At 34.2% G+C, this 21,541-nt stretch overlaps 1 protein-coding gene and 2 pseudogenes across 1 annotated transcript; all 3 read right to left on the reverse strand.

Annotated features, from left to right (window-relative positions):
- Positions 1–11,508: 11,508 nt before the first annotated feature.
- LOC131178439 (peroxidase 57-like) lies at positions 11,509–12,463 on the reverse strand (annotated as a pseudogene).
- Positions 12,464–14,383: 1,920 nt separating this feature from the next.
- Positions 14,384–16,185, reverse strand: LOC110663196 (pectinesterase-like). Its single transcript, XM_021822444.2, has 2 exons — positions 15,147–16,185; positions 14,384–15,033 (listed from the first exon to the last, which is right to left on the reverse strand). Exons 1-2 carry the CDS (start codon positions 16,183–16,185, stop codon positions 14,384–14,386), a joined length of 1,689 nt encoding a protein of 562 aa, XP_021678136.2.
- A 1,734-nt stretch (positions 16,186–17,919) lies between these two features.
- Positions 17,920–21,541, reverse strand: LOC110663230 (cyclic dof factor 3-like; annotated as a pseudogene).

Raw genomic sequence — 21,541 nt, forward strand, 5'->3', positions numbered from 1 at the left:
ACTTTAAATCATTGATATAGCAAAAGGCCAAAAAGCAAAAAATTGATTGGTAAATAGTAAACAATTGCACTTTGCATTGCAGGGGTGCAGGCACTCGTCCAGAGAGAAGCAGAGATCTCTTGCAATATAAATTAGAACTGATAATGTCCTGGGCCAGAATTTTTAAGGCCTTTTTGGTCCAAGTCCACCTCTCTAGTAGTCAGTTTGTTACTCTTGGAAGTTGCAACTCCCAACTCATGGAGTCTTGCACTTTCTTGATATTCCTTCTCTTCTTCTTCTTCTTCATTTTTTTTTTAAACTTATGTCAGAATATTTTTAATCAGGCTAGGAACAACAGGTTAAAATCTTATTTCTAAATAATTTTAAAAATATATGACTCTTTCACATTAATTTACTGTATACATTGAAAATTTTTAAAAATTCTCAACAAAATTAAATGCTAATAAATAAGATTTTTTTTTTCTTTTTAATATGGTTAGCTTTATCTGATACTCGAATTCGAAATCTAATAAAAGATCCCAAAATTATTAATTAAAGTTCATTAATAAATTTTATTTTATTTTTATGTTTCTTGTTTTCTTTTTGGTTCATGAAACTGGAAATGGTGTAGAGCCTTCTGTTTTCAATCTATTTTGCTTGTCTCGTCTTTTGTTTTCAACTCTTAAGCATGCACCTTTCGTCTACTTAATTTATATATTTAATTTAAAAAGTATATTATTATTTAAATATTTAATCTATTAATTATTGGATTATTCGATTACTAATTTTTAATAATTCTAATTAATTTATACGCCTCTTTTTGTCTTCGAGATATGGAGGCATACATCAAATCTTTATTGTGATAATATAAAATCCATTTCTTAATAAGTCTAGCATTTAATTTGATCTCCAAAAATTTTTAAGAATTAAAAGCTAAATTTGGGTATTAGTTATTATAGGCTAGTTATATTTATGCAATTTCAGTTATAGAATGCTAAATAAAAGTTTGAAGTTTATTAATTAAATTGATTATTAATAAATTCTAAAATTTCAGTTATTTAAAATTGTACATATATGAGAAGTTAGGGAATTGAAATCCAAACGATGATATTAATTATTAAGAACAAAAATAGGCGCACAAAGAAATAAAGTAATTTAATGTTATAATATACTTTCTTAATTTATGAACAAAACGAACAAATGAGAAACACCACCAATTTCCTCCAACAAGAAATTGAAAATTAATAATAAATGCAAAAAAAAAAAATATTGCACTAAAGAAATTAGAAATACGCTGATATGGACATAATTCAGTGGGCATGATATCCTTATAACCACATGAGAGTTTTGGTTGATTACTCCGCAAGTATACGGGTCGTTCAAGTAGTAAAGAAAAGATATCGTCCCACAGATATTTGTTATTTGAGTACCAAACTATAAAAATCACGATTATTTGGGCTATCGATAATTTGTGCCAAAAATAGAGTAAGAGATACAGCAAATTAAATTGAAAAAATAAGAAAATTATAATAAATTAAGCAATTAAAATTCTAAGCATTATACTAATTTACTAAAATTTTAGCAAGTGACAAAAGATTTAATTAATTAATGGTAAAAATTGATTCCAGAGTTGAGGTTCATGAAGTAAATTTCATTGGGATTTGGATAGGCAAAGCTAAGATTAAAGGAAATACAAGTTTGAAGGAAGTTGATTCTGATTTCCTTTAATTTCTCTTCTAAGCAAACTAAAGAGTATTTTAAAGGAAACTAAACCCCATTCTCATCCGATGTTTAATTACCCAAAACCCTTTAAGCATTTTAATCAACTTGAAATTCCTTTTAACCCACTAGTTTATTTCTAACACTATGTGATTAAGTTCATTATTTTAATTATCTATTATAGATTTTCACCTCTTGGTCCTTCAATCTAGAACAAAATCCAAAGGGTACCAACAATGGGTATGTAAATAAGTACAAAAGATAAGAATCAAAGCTTATATATATTAAAATTTGGTTAAAACCAGTCCAAATCCACAAATAAAACTTAAATCATTACACCCAATTTTGAAATCTTAAGTATCTACTAACTCATGCTTGTATTTACAAGTAGAAAATATGAAATAGAGAAAGAAAACATGAAAATAAAACTAAAAATAAAAAAACCCAGAAGAAGAAGATCCAAATCTCTGAAAATGGAAGCTGAAAAACGTCACTCTGCAGGTGTTCTTCTTCCAAAAATGGAGTGATTCTCTCTTTCTCTTCTCTTTTGATTTTTCTCTCTCTTTCTCTTTATGATAAAAATGAGAATATAATGCTTATATATCCCCTCAAGGTTTGCCCTAAAAATAGTCTCTAAAGGGATAAAGACAAAAGGTGTAAAAGGTGTGAAAAGAGAAAGTTTTTCTATGTCAGCAAATCTGTCAGCGCCATCCCACATGCCTCATGTTGATTCAAGTTATTTTCAATATGTCTCATGTTGATTCAGAGGAGGAGCCTTTAGATTCTGCACAACCAGCTACACGGGGCATGTGGGGGTCCCTAAAACTTTCAGCGTATTTTGCTCTAAAATCTCTGTTTACACGACTCACCACACGGGGCATGTTAAAGTCTATGAAACTTTCGACGTGTTTTTTTTTTCTGAAATCTCTATTTACACGACCCAGTGTGAATTTACATGCCTCATGTGGATTCCTGCTGATTAACTCTTATCTTCACATGACCCTCAACACGGGGCTTGTTGAGGCCCTTGAAAGTCTCTGCTGGTCTTCTCCTTTAAGAGAATTTTCTTCACTTTTCACACTACTTTAAGCTTCCAAATCACTTTGAATTTCTTCTATATGGACCTTTTTGCCTTTAAACCTTATTAAAACCTATCAAAAACATTAAAATTCCAAAAATCAAATATAATAAAACTAAAATTAACAAATTAACTAAAATAAGCATTAAAAGCATAAAATTATTAAACTAAAAAGGTAAAATGGATGCAAAACTACCCTAAAACATCTATATAAAATGGGTTTATCAAATTCCTTCAAACTCAAATCTTTGCTTTTCCTCAAGCAAATTAAAAATAATTATATGCAATTGCGGTACATTTTCTTAAATTCATGAGAATCACTCATTCAAGTTTTCAAACTTACCTCTAGCCACCAACAAACCATATACCCACCTTCAAGGTCTAAGGAATTCAATTCTCACCATAATTATCACCGCTTAGCCTTAAGTCAATTATTCATTCCATCAAACCCAAAACAATTAATTACATAGAGAAATCATGCTAAAATAGACTCTAAAACAATCCATAAACTAATGTGTCTCAAATGAAGATGGAAATAGTTTAAATGGATGAATAATGTGACAATCCCATAGGCAAACTAACTATTCCAATCTCCATTAATAGAGCAAAATACAATCAAGAGATCAAAAGAACTTTTAATGGTTGTAATGGGGCTAAGGGGTAATAATGTGGCTAACAAAGAAAAGGAAAAAGGGAAGCAAAACATGAGAATAATTAAATTGTTAAAAAGATCAAGATACACTTTTCTTTTATTATTATTATTATTATTATTATTATTATTATTATTATTATTTAAGAATCAAATGGGAGAAAGAACTTTACAATAAATCACCAATGCTAGCATACAATTTTTGCAACTCTTTTAGGGACTACATAAATAACATTGAATTTTATATTGCAATTGTCCCTTTTTAATCTATCCCCAAACTCATTTCTTTGTATACTTGGGTGGTAAATAATTTGTTTTTCGTAACATGATATGATTACTAGCCAATTTTACGTTAGTACTTCTCCCATTTAATTATTATACTTTTTTTTAACGTATCTATCACTTACAAAAATTATTCTCACGAAGAGTAGGTAAGTATTTAGGTTTATGGCTAGGTAAATTATAGTTGCCAAGGAAATAAGGGGTATAAATGAAGGCTCAAATTGGTTTCAAAGGGAAAATTTAAAGTGAGGTTGCTTAAGGTTAAAAATGTGGGTTTAAAATTCAAAGAATGCCTTAATCATCTCTCTTTTCAAGTGAATGCTAAGATTTCACCTCGAAAGGTTTAGAACGCTTGTTCTAGGATTGGTGAGACACAATTAGTTATTTCTTACTCTAGAGTTTTCTTTAAGCACTCAAAACTCAATGTAATTAATTGGGTGACCCTTGGCTAAGAAGATATAAAACTAGATAAGAATCTCATAACCTCATACCAATCTAGAACTTTCAATGCATCAAACCCATCTAGAGGTAAGCTCAATTGCTTTTCAAAATGATTCTCAATCTTCTAAGAATTAGGTAAAAATTTATTTATTTATTTTTTATGTATGCATGATTCCTAAAATGAATGCAAAAATTAAATAAAATAATAAAAAAAATTAACTATACATGATCTATATGATATCTATATGCAAGTGTATATATTTACATGGTGTAGGTGTATAGTGTATGTGGACTAAGTAACTAAATATAAATGAAATGCAATTTAAGTAATGTAAATAAAAAGGATTAAAAATTTTACAAAAATTTTGCCCTCCCCCAAACTCAAATTAGACAATGTCCTCATTGGCTTAATCGAAGTGGCAGAAATATCAATAAAATCAATAAATGATAACTTTGAGAGATATAAACTAAGAAAGAGTGGAACGGAGTTACATTGTAGAACGTATATGCCTAGTGGTGAATGATCAGAATATGTACATGAGGCATGTGAATTATAAGTATTGGGAGCAAGAGGCATATTAATAAAAAAGCACGAGGCATGTTGAAGTAAAGGTAAATTAGCATGCCATGTGCCAACTGCTAAGGAACTGATATGGGGTATCAACATGGGGCATGTCATGCTCTGTGAAAATTTTGGTGAGTTTTCAAAAATTTTGAAAATTTGAAGGAATGCAAATAGCTCATTGGAGAACATAACCCTTAGCATGAGGCATGTTAAAGGGAAGAAGTGTTAACATGTGGCAGATGAATGTCGAGAAGTTACCTTAGAGGCTGAATTGTTAAGGCTAAGAGAAGAGCAGCTGTTGTATTGTCAATAATTCAGTTATATGACTATTAAAAAGCAATATCATTAATGCTATTACAATAGCCAATACAAACTGAAATTAAGGAAAATGATCAATTCAATAGAAATCTGGGTAACAAAGATAGTGCAAGAATCACAACAAAAGAAACCAAGGCAACCAGCAACAATGAACAAGCCAACGTAAGATTCATGAAACAAATAGAATTAAAAGAAACAAAAATTAAATCATTTACAAATAGATAAAACATATAAAAGTTCTAATAACCAGGAAATTAACAGTTGAAAAATAAAGCAAACTGACCAATGTGCACAATTAAAAGCTAAAGTTTCAGAAACTAACTGAAATTAACAAAAACAAAATTCTAAAACTATACAGTTGGTTGGTCTTCTTCATTGGTGGATGGCACTGGCTCATTGCTGCTGCGGGTACTTGCTCATTGGATTTCTCAGAAGCAGTATCCAGGTTTTCTACCATAACCTTCATCTCTTTAAAAATGTCTTAGCCCCATTTGTACAGCTTGTTAAAAAGAGGCTGCCAGCTTGTTGTAAATGTCAATCATTTCTTTGTCATGAATTTTCTGCTTTTTCTTAAATGAAGAAAACTTCTTTTTAATCTTTTTCTCAAGCTTGGCTTGCTTCTGACCAAGAGTATCAACCTTTGCTTCTAAAGCTTTTAAAGTAACCACAATATCAAAATTAGCATTAGAAATAGGCTGCTGTGCTGCACTCATTATGTCAATTTTTGCCTCCAAATCTTTAAGAAAAATAAGTAAGTCTGATTGTCCAGCAGTAGGTATGTGTGAGCTAGAAGGACCAGCATCAGTATGCTGTCCTATACCCTGTGATTGCTGCTGCTCTGTACCCTCATGTCTCCCATTTACCAACACATAAACATCACCCCTCTTTGCACAAATTTTCATTTGAGTCATAATAATTCTATCTAAAAAAGACTGGCCAACCATAGACACCATAACATATTGGTCAGGGTTAAAATTAAATGATTTGGCAATTACAGTCACCATCCCTCTAATAACTATACTGCCAGCTGAATGCTTAGAGACTATATGTTCCATATGAGAGCAAAGAAAATAAGCATCATTTATTTTTTTTCTTCTCTTTCATGCACCATAAAAAGAATAAATCATTCTTTCCTACAACCCCATTACTGTGCCCTCTACCTAGTATAGTGTAAGACATGAATCTTTGCAAGTATCTCAGAACAGGATCTTGAATAGCTGAGGCCTTAGCAGAACTAGGGTTGTAGTATTTCCCATATGGTGCAATGGACTTCCAAAATGTAGGGGGGTTATAAATAGTCCTTTACCACTCTATCACTTTTGCTCCATCATTACAAAAACCAAATAAGGCATTCACTTGAACAGTGTCAAGTTCTCTGTCCTGACCCAAACACCTAAAGGAAATGGTGTCCCTATGGTTACTTTGCATAGGCTGGAAGTCCAATTGCAATGAGCTTAAAAACTCAATTGTCAATTCCCTAGAAGCAGGTTCTTGAATCCTAGCAATATAACTCCAACCTATATTTTCCAAATATTCACTAACAGATTCATAAAGCCCTATCTCCCTGAGACTGTGTTCATCAATGTACTTGGTAGCTAAAATTTTCTTTTTAGCAAGGGCCTCATAATTTTTCCTCATTTCAAAGTCCCTAAAAGTCCATGGGTAAGATGAGTTTACCTGATTTCCAGATTGAGGGATAACTAGAGCAATTTGAGACACTATTGGTGAATGATGCAGGGGTGATTGGACCCTAATTGGAGCAGAAGAAACCTGCGGTGAGATAGGATTTTGGGTAGCAAAGCGGGTTCTGGCACTAACGGGTCCTGGAGAAACAACTCTAGGCTGTTTCGGTGAAGGAGAGGAGTGGAGAACTGGTTTCTTTCTTTTTCGTATCTCATATGCAGCTGAAGGGGCGGATTTGGTGTGTTTTTGGGTGGGAGGTGCAGTGTCTTAGGTGGCATTGTCGGGATTAGGGGTGGAATGAGAGGATTGGTGAGGTGGAGAACTAGGATTCTTATCGGGAATTTAGGGATTTGGCGATGAAATGGGTGTTTCGGGTTGAGCATTGGGTGGTATAGGGTTTGGTGTTGGGGTTGAAGAATTACTATTAGTAGCCATTTTTATGGCCCGCAGCTTGGGTATGTGGGTTGAAAGCTGTTTAGTGCGCACCATGGAAGGAACAATGAAAGCTTAGGTCATGTGGCTGATGAGATGAGATAGGATAAAATGGCTAGGGTAAAGATTTAAGTGGTGATATACCTAGTGTATAACATGAGGCATTTTGAGAATAGTAAGGGGTGACATGCACTGTGTGATTTGGTGTAAGATGAATAACATGAGGCATATTGGAATAAAAGGGAAAAATGACATGCCTCGTGTTATTATACATGAAGTGCTACATGAGTCATGTGAGACCCCTTGAAACTCTCGGCAGGTTTTACATTTTTAGCAATTTAAAGTGCCAAGAACAAGTTTTGGTGGCAATATTACCCCCAGCATACATCATGTTGAACATAGTGTTAAATGACTTGATATAAATCCTAGAAATGTGATCCTAAACACACTAAAACCAAACCCAAAACACAATTTGCACAGAAATTTTACTCAAAATTCAATTGAAACCCAATTAATCGCTAAGAATAATTAAAATCTATCAATCCATCAAATACAAACTAAAACATTATTTAAGTAATATTCACATTAACAATCACACCACAAGGAATAACACCCAAATTCAACCCTAAACTCATCATTAAAAATTCATGAACAAGGAATAAAATTCTGCTGCAGACACTGTTCACATGATTAAATTTCTACAGAATTGTATTATAAAATTTCACAACATATACAATGGTAAATATGTCGATCTCAGTGCACTATATCAAAATTAATTACCCAAAAAGTAAAATCAAAAGCAAGTTGCTATTGATTACCATGAAAGTTCCTATATTTCTCACCAATTTCCTCAAAATGCTACTACAATGGCCTTTCACTCCACCATGTTGCTGCAATCAGACATAAAGCTTAAATTAGTTCAGATTTGACTTTGTTAAAAAACAATATGCATCATGGAAGACAAATATAAGGTTCAGCAACTTCCCAGGCATTAATTCTTTCAATTCAACATACACATTTGCTTGAAAATCTCCACCAATCTACAGAAAGAAATTTTAATGTCAAATTTGAGTTCAATGGGATATAAGATGAAACAAAATAAAAGAAAATTAAGTATAAGGAAAATTTTTTGGGGTGCCTCCCAAAGAGCGCTAATTTTAAGTCATTAGCTTGACCCTATTTAATTTAGTGAATTGGTGGATCATCAAGGAAACAACTTGTTCCCTTCTCAATGGGCTAGCCTATGATATAAATCTTGAGCCTTTGACCATTAACTTTAAAAAGACCAGAATTTTCACTCCAAATATCCACAGCTCCATGTGAATAAACTTTGACGACCTTGAAAGGACTAGACCATCTTGATTTCAGCTTTCCAGGAAAGAGTCTAAGTCTAGAATTATATAATAAAACCAGATCACCCTCTTTAAACTCCTTTCTTTTAATATACTTATCATGCCAAAATCTAGTCATTTCCTTAAAAATCCTGGCATTCTCATATGCATCCAACCTTATCTCTTCAAGTTCATTTAATTGAAGTAACCTTTTCTCTCCAGCACTATTTAAGTCAAAATTCAAAGTTCGTATTGCTCAATATGGTTTGTGCTCTAACTCAACTGGCAAATGACATAATTTCCTATAGACTAGCTTAAAAGGTGTAGTTCCAATGGGTGTCTTATAAGCTGTCCTGTACGCCCATAATGCATCATCTAGCCTCAATGACCAATCCTTTCTTGAATGATTAACAATTTTTTTCAGAATTCTCTTCAAACTGTTTATTGCAGAAATGAGATCCACCATCACTGATTATAGCTCTTGGAGCTCCAAAAATAGTGAAAATAAACTTTTTCAAAAATTTCACTACTATCCTTGCATCATTTGTAGGGGAAGTAATGGCCTTAACCCATTTAGACACATAATCCACACCCACCAAAATGTACTTATTCCCAAAAGATGATGGGAATGGTCCCATGAAATCTATGCCCCAAACATCAAATAACTCAACTCCAAAATTCATTGTTGTGGCATTTCATTTTTCCTTGAAATATTCCCCACTCTTTGACATCTACCACATCTCAAAATAAATTCTCTCACAATTTTAAACATGTGTGGCTAATAAAATCGAGCTTTAAGTATTTTACCCACTGTTTTATCCACACTAAAATGACCTCCATAATCAGAAGAATGACAGTGCTCTAGAATGTTTCCTATTTCCTCTTCAGGCACGCACCTTCTAACTAGGCGATCATTACATCTCTTGAATAACAATGAATCCTACCATGTATAAAATTTCACATCATGAAAAAATTTCTTTTTCTGTTGATAGCTCAAATCTGGTGGGAGAACTCCACATGACAGGTAATTAACAAAATCTGCAAACCATGGCAATGCAGCAACGACAACTAGCAATTGCTCATTTGAGAAAAACTCATTAATTTTGCAATTCCTCTTCTTTTCCATCCTTACTCTCATACTTAATCCTTGATAGATGGTCCGCCACAATATTTTCAGCTCCCTTTTTATCTTTAATTTGTAAGTCAAACTCCTGTAGCAATAGAACCCAAATTAACCAAAAAATCAATTGTCTAATGCCAAACAAAACAAATCCCTGGCAATGGCATCAAAAACTTGGTTGAGTACTCCGCAAGTATACGGGTCGTTCAAGTAGTAAAAAAAAGATATCGTCCCACAGAGATTTGTTGTTTGAGTACCAAACTATAAGAGTCACGATTATTTGGGCTGTCGATAATTTGTGCCAAAAATAGAGTAAGAGATGCAGCAAATTAAATTGGAAAAATAAGAAAATTATAATGAATTAAGTAATTAAAATTCTAAGCATTATACTAATTTACTAAAATTTCAGCAAGTGACAAAAGATTTAATTAATCAATGGTAAAAATTGATTCTAGAGTTGAGGTTCATGAAGTAAATTTCATTGGGATTTGGATAGGCAAAGCCAAGATTAAGGAAAATATAAGTTTGAAGGAAGTTGATTCTGATTTCCTTTAATTTCTCTTTCAAATAAACTAAAGAGTGTTTTAAAGGAAATTAAACCCCATTCACATGTGATGTTTAATTACCCAAAACCCTTTAAGCATTTTAATCAACTTGAAATTCCTCTTAACCCACTAGTTTATTTCTAACACTATGTGATTAAGTTTATTATCCTGATTATCTATCATAGATTTTTACCTCTCGGTCCTTCAATCTAAGATTAAGAACAAAACCCAAAGGGTACCAACAATAGGTATGTAAATAAGCACACAAGATAAGAATCAACTTATATATACTAAAATCTGGTTAAAACCAGTCTAAATCCACAAATAAAACTTAAATCATTACACCAAACTCTAAAATCTTAAGTATCTACTCACTCATGCTTGTATTTACAAGTAGAAAATATGAAATAGAGCAAGAAAACATGAAAATAAAACTAAAAATAAAAGAACCCAGAAGAAGAAGATCCAAATCTCTGAAAATGGAAGCTGGAAAACGTCACTCTGCAGGTGTTCTTCCTCTAAAAATGGCGTGATTCCCTCTTTCCTTTCTCTTTTGATTTTTCTCTCTCTTTCTCCTTATGGTAAAAATGAGAATATGATGCTTATATATCCTCTCAGGGTTTGTCCTAAAAATGGTCTCTAAAGGGATAAAGGCAAAAGGTGTAAAAGGTGTGAAAAGAGAAAGTTTTCCCATATCAGCAAATCTGCTAACGCCATCCCACATGCGTCATGTTGATTCAAGTTATTTTCAACAAGCCTCATGTTGATTCAGAAGAGGAGCCTTTAGATTTTGCACGACCAGCTACACGAGGCATGTGGGAGTCCCTGAAACTTTCTGCGTGTTTTGTTTCAAAATCTTTGTTTACACGACCCGCCACACGAGGCATATTAAAGTCCATGAAACTTTCGACGTGTTTTGTTTCGAAATCTCTGTTTACACGACCCAGTGTGAATTTACATGCCTCATGTGGATTCCTGTTGGTTAACTCTTATCTTCACATGACCCTCAACATGGGGCATGTTGAGGCCCTTGAAAGTATCGGCTGGTCTTCTCTTTTAAGCAAATTTTCTTCACTTTTCACACTATTTTAAGCTTCCAAATCACTTTGAATTTCTTTTATATGGACCTTTTTGCCTTTAAACCTTATTAAAACCTATCAAAAACATTAAAATTTCAAAAATCAAATATAATGAAACTAAAATTAACAAATTAATTAAAATAAGCATTAAAAGTATAAAATTACTAAACTAAAAAGGCAAAATGGATGCAAAACTATCCTAAAATACCTATGTAAAATGTATTTATCAATAGTTTAAGTTTCTGAATGTTCTTATTATGTGAAAGAAAAATAGCAAATAACTAAAATCACTTAATTACAATGCCCTTGGTTGAATTTTCTTGGCTCCTGGATTTGCTTTGCTTGTTGGCATTGAAAACTCTACAGTTGGTCCTAACTTCTCCACTAATTCCAACAAGGACCTGAGTACTTGCCAACTTCACCGTTGCTTTTGCAAAACTCTGCTTAAATCCAATCCCATTCCTCGCAAAACTCGAAACAATCCCAACACTTGATCTATCACTCGCAAGTTCCTGATCAATTTGCATTATCCCTCTCTTCAAAAGGAGCTGCTTGTAGTACTCATTGTCAAACACAAACCCTGTGGTTTGATCCAAAAACACAGTTGGATCAGTATTAGGATTAGAAGCACAAATCTTGCTGTGATTGGCAGCTAAATTACGATCAATTGTAGGATCAGGACGCCCAGTGCCATGAAAATTTGAAACCCTGTCCTCAAAGAAACTACAATGAGCAACACCCACCGTGTGGGCTCCTAAAATGGTTACCATATCACCAAGGGTTAGCCCTTTGGACCTGAAAACCTGGAATCCTTCGGATACTGTAAATGTTGGTCCTGGTAAGGTCACATCTTTCATGTTCGATACTAGCCCGTCGCGTCTTCCTGTAGGCACTGTGTAGTTGGGGCCTCCTCCTAGAGCCACTGCATCTCTGGTTGCTAGTGTTATGGTGTCTGCACATGAGACCATTGAAGGGCAGGCAGCCTCTAGGGCTTTCTTGATCTCATGAATTAGCTCGTACCCTCAAACCGTCAGGTTCTGTCCTGCATCTTTCTCTGATTGTTTCTGCTTGTTTGAGTCTATAAGAATCGACGCATCACAACACTATAACAAAGTTATTTCAGACCACAACATCACTACGTGCAATGTAATTAGTGAGTTCAATGTTTAGAAATGAAAATGTTACTCTAACAAAGCAATCATGAAAATGCATGCAAAGCAAGGCTGCAGTTATGGATCGATTAGTTCAGCAAATACAAGTGGAAGAATCATGAGAAAGAATAGAAACGAAATTTTCATTCCCATTTCTGCCTCTTTAGTTTGAACTATATTAATTTTGGGTTTGAGGATTATCTATGCGAAGGTGAGGGAGCTTGGAGATATATGTATAGAGAGAGAGAGAGAGAGAGAGAGAGAGAGAGAGAGGGAGGGGTAAAGATTACATAGAAGATAGCTTTTGAAGCAAAGATTTTTCCATATGGCAAGATACTTGCATACAACAAAATTATCAGTGTTTTATTATATAAGAAAAAGATTACAAATTTAGATTAGTATTCGAAGTGGGTTTCTGATTAGAAATTTAATGGTGAGACTAGACCAATATAATAATTGGTGAAGCAATTGGTAAATCAAACCTTTTCATTTTTATAACATGCAAGAAATTGCAAGATGACCAATGAATTTCAGAATGGTAATAAATTTTAAAATTGATAACCGGATAGAGAACTTCTTACTTTTTATTATATTTGAAATTAATAATAAAATTTAATTTTTATTTTTATTTACTAGAGGGGAAAACCGTTGAGTGACAATTTGCCATGCCAAAACAAAAAAAAAAATAATGAATGCTTTTGATATAAATAGCTTGGATAAAGAGTGAAGGTTGGTGATTATAAAAAATCATTTTAACCATACTCCTTTTCACCCAAAATTTCAAGAGCCCATTTCGCCGGTGGCACATTCTGTTGAGATATGCCACAGTGATGAAGCCATACAGTGATTTTAAAATTCTCGTGCAAGTTTCATATTTGATGGTGATACAAATTAATATGTTATTATTTTAAAAACAAAATCCATTGATTTGTTTTTATTTAATAATTATTCTTCTTTATTTTCATAAACTATACTCTTAGAATAATTGATTGATTTTAATGCACTTTTCTCTTTAATAAAAACTTGGTAGGTTTCCAGTTATCTTCAACTGATTCTCTTGTCTGTAATGGCCAAAAAAAACTAATGGTTCACAAGGGAAGAGTTCAAAACCACTGTAAAATGCCTAATGGTCAAACAAAGAAATAAAATTGTTAAAAATTTAACCTCTCCACTAAACTATTAATCATCACGAGACAAACATATATGTGATTTTGTATTTATATATAGTGATGGAACAAATAATAGTCCATTCAATTAAACAATCAAATATCCTTAATTTCTTTAATAATTTGCAGTAAAATAAAATAAAATAAAATCATTTCAAGATTTCACCCAAGTCGGAACGTGAAGGTGTTAACCATACCTCATTCCTTGAAGACCATGAGTGTGGTTTTATGATGTTTAAATTTATAAATTTTAAAAAAAATTAAAATTCTTAAAAGTATATTAAAAATAATTTTAGATTTTAATAATTAAAATAAGATTTTAATAATTTAAATTTAAAAATATTTAAATAAAAATTAATATTTAATATGATAAGTTAATTTTTATAGATGAACTTAAAAATAAAAATAAAAAGAGATGCCAATGACAATTTTTTTTTTATGCATGTTTATTAATTTGTGTTACACCCTCATGAAGTTTTTTTTTTAAGATTTAGTTTTAATATATATATAATCATCGTGGACAAAGTCGAATATTTGGAGATATCCTGCTACTGCCATCTCTAATTACAAAGGGCAAATCAATTAGTAAAAAATAAAATAAAATAATTACCTGAAAGAAGGCAAACGAATACATTCAAGCAACACATACAAAAGCTGAGAATCACATTCCAATTCCATGGCTTTTATGATCATCGGTATCCCTTATAACAAAAATATCCCTATTCACAAAATGGAGTTTCCCTTCGGGTATGTGCAATATTTCAAGGTTTTGTTTTCTGGTAGAAGCATTATATGCCAATTTTCTACTAGAGCCCGCCACCGTAGGGCACTCCTGTGTGATCCAACTACAAATCACCTTGAATAAAGTCATATGGAGTATATTGAAGTGCCTCTAATTTGCTCTTAAGGACCTTAAACCCTTCCCATTTGACCCTTTTGGCAGTGTTAGCTCCAGGTCCATTATTTTCATACTCAGCATACTGAACGTTTTTTTCATTGGTCCTGCTAAAACCCATTGTCCAGCCCTCAGGACTAATTATATTTCCGATATAAGACTGCAGGATGATGATTCTTGAATATTTTCCCAGTGGACGGCCCAAGAACGTTGGGACCTTGAAATTGTTCTTGATTTTTTCTTCTTTAATTATAGTGCAGTCCTGTAACACAAAGCCTGTGGTCTCTCTTCTCTCTGTCCTGCCTTGTGCAGTTATTGCTGTAAAATTTTCAGGTGTGTGGGGTTGCCTTACCATAATCAGGGATTTTTGGATGATAATTGATGAGTCACCGAATATGATATCTTGGAAGCCCACGATGATGCATTCCCGGTAGAATTGCCGGTGGGCCACTGCATATAATGTGCGTTCAGCTCCTTCTATCTTGCAGTTGAAAATGGCTGCTTTATCACCTTGAATTCTGAGAGCTACAGCTTCTCTCCCTGTTGTCGCCCTGTTTTGTATAGTCATCAACTTGCATACAAATCCATTTCCAAGCACGGCTGCAATTAGAAAGATGGGTATTTTAATTTAATTGGATAATGATGGGTATTTTAATTTAATTGGATAATGATAATTACAAGATGGGTATTAATAGATTTGCTGATAAACCTACCAACCACAGCAGTTCGATAGGCTGGAAACTCATCAGTGCTATGTTTTGATCCGTAAACAATAGTTTTGTCAATCCCATCACCATAAATATACACATTGATTTGATCCTTGGAGATGAATATATTCTCTTTATAGACCCCAGCTTTCACGTAGATAACATACCATCCTTTGCTATTTAATTTATACGCTTTGAGAGCTTCTGCAATGTTTCTGAATTCCCCTGTTCCATCAGCAGCCACTAATGCATCAGGCCGCAACTCACCATTATCATAATCACCAAGAAGCTTGTGCTTCGCAGCTGAAAACCACGAGGGATAGTGCTCCTGGTCCTGGCTAAGCAGTCTCCGAGATATATTCTTGGATGGGGATTGGGTATTGAAATTTGAATCAACTATAGCCAAGGCATTGCTGGTTGTTTGCTTAGGATTCTGAATGGCATTGTAAATGGCCTCTCTGCTCTTGAAGTTCTTAAGCCCCTCAAGGCAAGCTTCTTGGTATGCAAGAACAGCGCTCAGCCAGTTCTTGACATCCCAGGATTGTTTAGAAGACAAGTTGGAGCTATTTGACACTAGTGACAGAGCAGCCTGAAGATCATAAAGTCCCAATGAGACCAATTCAATGCAGTCATTGAGAGCCTGATAATCTTTTCTGATTCTGCCATTTTTAACAAGACGGTTTGCTAATTCCTTAACTCCAACCATTTGTCGAATTGTCACCTGCATTGTAGTTTTGGCAAAATCCTGCACTGTTCCATTCTTTTGGTTGAAAGCAGAAGCCATAGAACTCCTGCAAGTAGAGACATAATCTGTCTGCAAACAAATGGAGTCAAGGGATGTCAAGTTTAGTGTGTGACTTGGTACTAATGATTTTTGCATTGATTTTGGTGGTGATGGTGGTAATTCACGTGTTGAGATCGCCGAATCGCCTGGAGGAGTTTTGATAGAGGAAGCAAAGCCAACAATTACAACTGCAATGACCACGAAAGAGAATGCCATAACAATAAGATTAGTAACCTTGCCGTCTCCATAATCAACATCCATGCTTGTTTATTTTCCTGAAGGGTCTGAATCTGAAATGAGCAACTTGATGTCCTAGATCAAGTTCTGATTTCTCCGAAGAGACCAGCAGCTAAAATGGATTAGCCTCCTCCTTATAGAGGGTAATGTGCAGTTACAAATGCATATTTTTGCTGTGGAGCCTGTTTGTTTAGTCCTTGGAAACAAATAAATTTCAGTTAGATATTAAATTTCATCTGGAACTCATTGCAGTACCATTAATTGTTTACCATTTTTTGGTGAAACATAACCTTAGTTGGTTGCTTAAAACTTAATTTGCTGGTTCGGTTGTCAAGTCAAAAACAATATTTAGTTACTTTATAGGTTTGTGCTTAAGATAATTGCTTCTGTTTTTATGAAAAAAAACAGTATTTTGTTATTTCTTATTATTACATTTTTGGAGTCTATTCTCTGTAGGGAAGTCATTTCAACAACTAGACCTATTTTTGAGCAAGCCAACTATTAAATTTTATAGACAATTGAACTGTTGAAGGAGGAAAAAAAAATAAAAGGAAAAAAAAACTCTTTCTTCCACTAGGTACTAATGATCGCAATAACAATAATAATAATAATAATTGGCTAATTATATAGAGGGTTCAACCAAGCCAACCTCTTAGTTCTTATCAATTTGTTTCTGATTGCAATCTGAACAGTTATCGGAAGAATACAAAGTTCCTTTCAAGGGGACCCCATAAAATACACAGCAGCTGCTCGCCTCCACAACTATTCCGACTTAAGGCTTTCGTATTCTGAAGAATATATTTGATGAGATATTCTGGAAAGGTCATAAACACTGTGTCCTTTACAATAATTTTCTTTAGGCTTCAAAGCAAGAATTTGAGCCTTGCTTTTCAGTGATAATGAGAATGATTTCACTTTCTTGGAGACTCTTGAAGCCTTTCTTTTAAAGGAGATCACCCAAAAGAGACATATTCCTTTGGAGTGGTGAATCATTCCTGCAAACCTTCTCCAGGAAAAAAAGAAAAGGAACATAAGCAATGTTTTAAAGATAGGCTTTATTTGGTTGGACAAAACTTGTACTTGGCGGTTGGATTAGCTTAAAAAGAGAATACCATAAAGAAGATAAGAGGGGGAGGGGGAGCAAAAAGTGTACTTACCACGCTTTAAAAGGTTCCATATTGGAAATTCTGCCCCCCACCCACAAGAAAATCAACTTCTGTAGACCCAAAAGCGCGCTATTACTGATATTAAAGAACCCAATACTATCACCAGGTGGCACAATATGATTGACGATACATGTAACATATCTTAACTGAAACTGCAAGTGCCAATTTTGCTGCCTGATAGGTGGCATCTCCAGGGCAGAAACCTTAAGTACAAAGATTTCGCTAGAGATGAGCTCTGAAATTGCCACCTGGAAATCAGTTTCACGCAGAACTCAAAATTAATTAAAGCCAAAATACTCTCGAAATGGACAATCAAAAAATTTATGTAAAAAGCCCTGTTAACTTCTGCATGGAGAGCAGAAGTTCTGAGGGTTGGATAACTTTTCGTGTCTCGTCTCCTAATTGAATCAAGGCTGACCAAGAAGGCATTTCTTACTTGTGAAACAGCTGAACAGTATTCCAATATTTACAGCAAGCAATTTTCTGGTCGTACTTCACTTAACATCTCATCAGAAGCGCTAAATCATTGATTCATGGTAAATTCACCCACCAAGGAATTGAGGAAACAAATATGAAAGGCAAGAAATTCAGAAGAAAAAAAAATCCAAACTTTTTTATTGAAGTATAGCAATCAAGTACTGAAAATTCAGAACAGTGCAAAACATGGGTTAGCCTTGTAAGTTGTAATTGAACATGGTTTTAAATTGTACATACAACGTTCAGCAGAATTCTCTTATTTTTCTGCCAACTCAAAGCAGAAGAGATGCATGTGTATGAACTGAAACCTACAACAGGCCGCGGACCACAAAAACTCACTAAAGATACTCATATATTTACAATGTGAACTCCTTTGAAGAAAGAAGTCGACAACACTGTTGGTTATAAGGCAACTTGTGATTTCCCAAGAACTTGTTTTTCTGAGACTTCAAAGAATCAGAATTTAGCGTAGAAGCTGCTACTACATTCTTTGCACAGAAAACAAGTTCTGCAATATCAATCGGAAAAGATTGCTTGACAGAAGTTCATCAAAAAAATTTTCAGCAGGGCCCCCTTTAGCTGCTCCCCTGGAATGTATGAGAGCGAGAAAGAGCTGCTGGGTTTGCTTCTAGTATACAAGTGGCATCTACATGGCCCCCTTTTCCTTCTGCTTTGGTTTCAAAAGTTTTGACGATGGTACCTTTCTCTTCTGGTCAATTTTAAGACCTAATGTGGCCCATAAAGGACTTTTTGAAGCTTCATTTGGATCATCAATTCTCAGTGTTTTTGGAACCAATATACAATTCTCTGCTTTTTCTTCATCCATAAGATTTGAATCTCTAGAATGCTTGCCTAGGTTTGTTGAGCCATTTCCAGAGCAGCAACTGGTGCTAGTAGAGGATGATGGGGAAGAACAACCATTAGATCCACTCACTGACTTGTTTCCCGTTCCAGCAGCCCACACAGGCATGCAACCCCAATATGAAGCTGGTACAAATTGTAAAGGAACATTTGGTGGACAAAAGCCTGGAACTGCCAATGTTGGTGTAGGGAACCATTGAACTTGATTGCAATCATTGCTATTTGGCATGCAAGGATGCCCAACAGAATGATGAGCTGCAACTGTGGAAGTAGCATTATTCCAACCTGCGTTCCAGGGGTATACCCATGGAGAAACAGGGTAACAGTGCAGAGGCTGTGGCAAACTGAGCTCATTAGGAGATCCTGGCAAGCCAACTAGCTCCTTTTGCTTGACAGTTTCTGGTAATTCATTTACCCGACAACCGGATGCTGTCATGGAGGATCCACAGGAGGATGGCTCCTCTATATTATCTTGACAATTGACTGAATTCATCTCGGCACATTTCGTTTGGTCTCCAAGATTAAGCACTGTCTCCATGGATTCACAAAGTGGTGCTTCAGGGCCAAATTTTAGAACCATCCCATTTCTTGTTGTTGAAGGCCTCACAGTGGTTGCAGATTCAACAGATGATACAAGTTGGTGATTGGCTGAGTCTGAGTTTTCAATTCTGGTAATAGGCACCCCTTCTACTAATATTTGACGGTACTGAGAAGCTAAGTGCTTATTCTTCCGCCGTCCAGCACCAATAGGGACATTTCTCATTGTTCCACCAGCTGTCCAATATCTCTGGCAATTCTTGCAGAAATGTCTCGGTTGGTTGACATTGTAGTTGTTGAAGTAACAAAATTTTGTATCTAAACTGTTACATCTCGGGCATGGTACGATCTTATCTGGCTTCTTGAAAACTTTTTCTTGGTCTACACTATTAGACTCTACCTGGTCTTCCTTTGGGTTCGAAGTTTTTTCTGCTTCATCCACTAGCATTGGGGTTTGGTTTTCTTCCTTACATTGTCCTGAAGAAGTGCACTTATCAGGCTCCCCGGCGTTGTCTTCATTGAGACCATCAGTCTCTCCTTTTATAATTTCACTGCAGCTGTTCTGCAATTCAAAACAAAATGGTTATGGTCCATTTAGAATGGGAAACTTTAAATGAAATAATAGGACCACATACCTTCAAAATATTATGAATTAAACTGGCCTTATTTTAGAAGAATTTTATAAGAAATTACTTCCACAATATTTCTATCATAAATTACATGGTGATCATGTTCAGGTATCAGACATGAATCAACCGCAATGAAACATGATTCACAAAAACATACTTTAAATATGAGAAAGCAACTTTTTGATAGGGTGAAATCTGACCAGCTTTTAACTTTGCAAGAAATTAAAAAAAAAAAAAAAAAAAAAGCCTAAGCACTTGGGAATATGATCACCATGACAAAATTGCAAAGCTACTAGTAAAAAATAAGTTACAATCTAACAGAAAATTAAATTGACAGATTTCATTTTTGCCATGAATAAATAAAATGCTAAAATTGCATGACTCAATCTGGTCATAAAATCAAGTATTTGATTGTCTTCATTCAAAATTCTAAATTTTCCAATGAAAATGGCAACAAAAAGATCATTAGAAAAAATAAAAAAGGAAAGACATACACGCATTTTGCAAAGACTTTCTTTGAAAAAAAAGAAAAGTGGGAATTTTTTTTTTCCAAAATAACGACAGAAATCAAAGAGTACCAATTTGAAATGGGATGTTCACCATATAGCAAATATAACACAAACAAACCAATTTTCAAATAAATAAAATCATTTAAACACGATTTTTAAGCATGCTTTCTCCCAGAATATTCAAAATTAAAGTTACCACAAACACCATTGTCCAAAAACCTCAAGGTATTTGAAAAATAAACAAAGAAGGATAAAACGAACTGATAAAAAGAAAAAACAAAGAAAGAGAACTCACGTTTCTGCTGCACAGGGAAACAGAACAGAGCACCCTTTGAACGACAAAGTAACCTTCTTTTTTCTCTTTTTTTCCAAATAGTATATATGCCCTATTTTTAACCAAGATTTTTCAGGTTTTCAGGTCTGTTTAAAGAATCAAAAGAAACCAGGAAACAAGAAACAGCATATTCTCATTGCATTAGTTTTCAAGATTAAAGTTAAGTTGAATGGACACTTATTGTTGTTCATTGCAAGCAAACCAAAATATAATCGCAAAATCAAATAGGAAACCTATAACCCAGAAATTTCAAGATCGATAATCTTCAAGATTCAGCTAAAACACTGCTTCAAAACATAAAAATGTTGTGTTTAAGATGACCCAGAGAAATTTTAACAACCCCATGAAACTTGATACTTGAAATATGGGCATTCCATTTGGGAAAAAACAAGCATATAGATAAATTTGCAAGATAGCGTTTACATACAATATATAAATATATATAGATATGTACCTGGGGTGGTGGTTTGGCCGGAATCTGGGTATCGGGTACCGGAATCTTTCGACCAAACAGCTTGAAAGCTGGATCTTTGGACAGAGGCATATCTGAACCGTTCATTTTTTATCAAAATAATTGCAGCAAAGTGTGAAGAATAAAAGGTATGGGAAGAGCCATAGAAATAGCAAAAAGAACGTAAAAAAGATTGAAAGAAAAGAGAGAGACAGAGAGAGGAAAGACTACAGAGAGGCCTTTTGGTGACTTAGAGAAGCTTTATAAAGCAACCGTTTTTCTCTCTTTCCTTGTCTCTCCCTCTATCTCTCTCCTCTTCTCTTCTTCTTCGCTAAAAACCCATAAAAGCCTCTCAAGTAAAGCTCCCCCAGGAAAAAGTCCCGAGTGATGAAGTATACAAAGAACGTGAAGGATCA

The sequence above is a fragment of the Hevea brasiliensis genome, chromosome 3 (genome assembly GCF_030052815.1).
Source record: "Hevea brasiliensis isolate MT/VB/25A 57/8 chromosome 3, ASM3005281v1, whole genome shotgun sequence".
Lineage (NCBI taxonomy): Eukaryota > Viridiplantae > Streptophyta > Magnoliopsida > Malpighiales > Euphorbiaceae > Hevea > Hevea brasiliensis.

What these genes read in the sequence shown, in the direction of transcription:
- LOC110663196 (XM_021822444.2), bottom strand. Translation starts at nt 16,185, where the DNA reads ATGGATGTTGATTATGGAGACGGCAAGGTTACTAATCTTATTGTTATG. An exon ending in CTATCGAACTGCTGTGGTTG is followed by an intron (nt 15,034 to 15,146) that starts GTAGGTTTATCA and finishes TTCTAATTGCAG; the next exon opens with CCGTGCTTGGAAATGGATTT.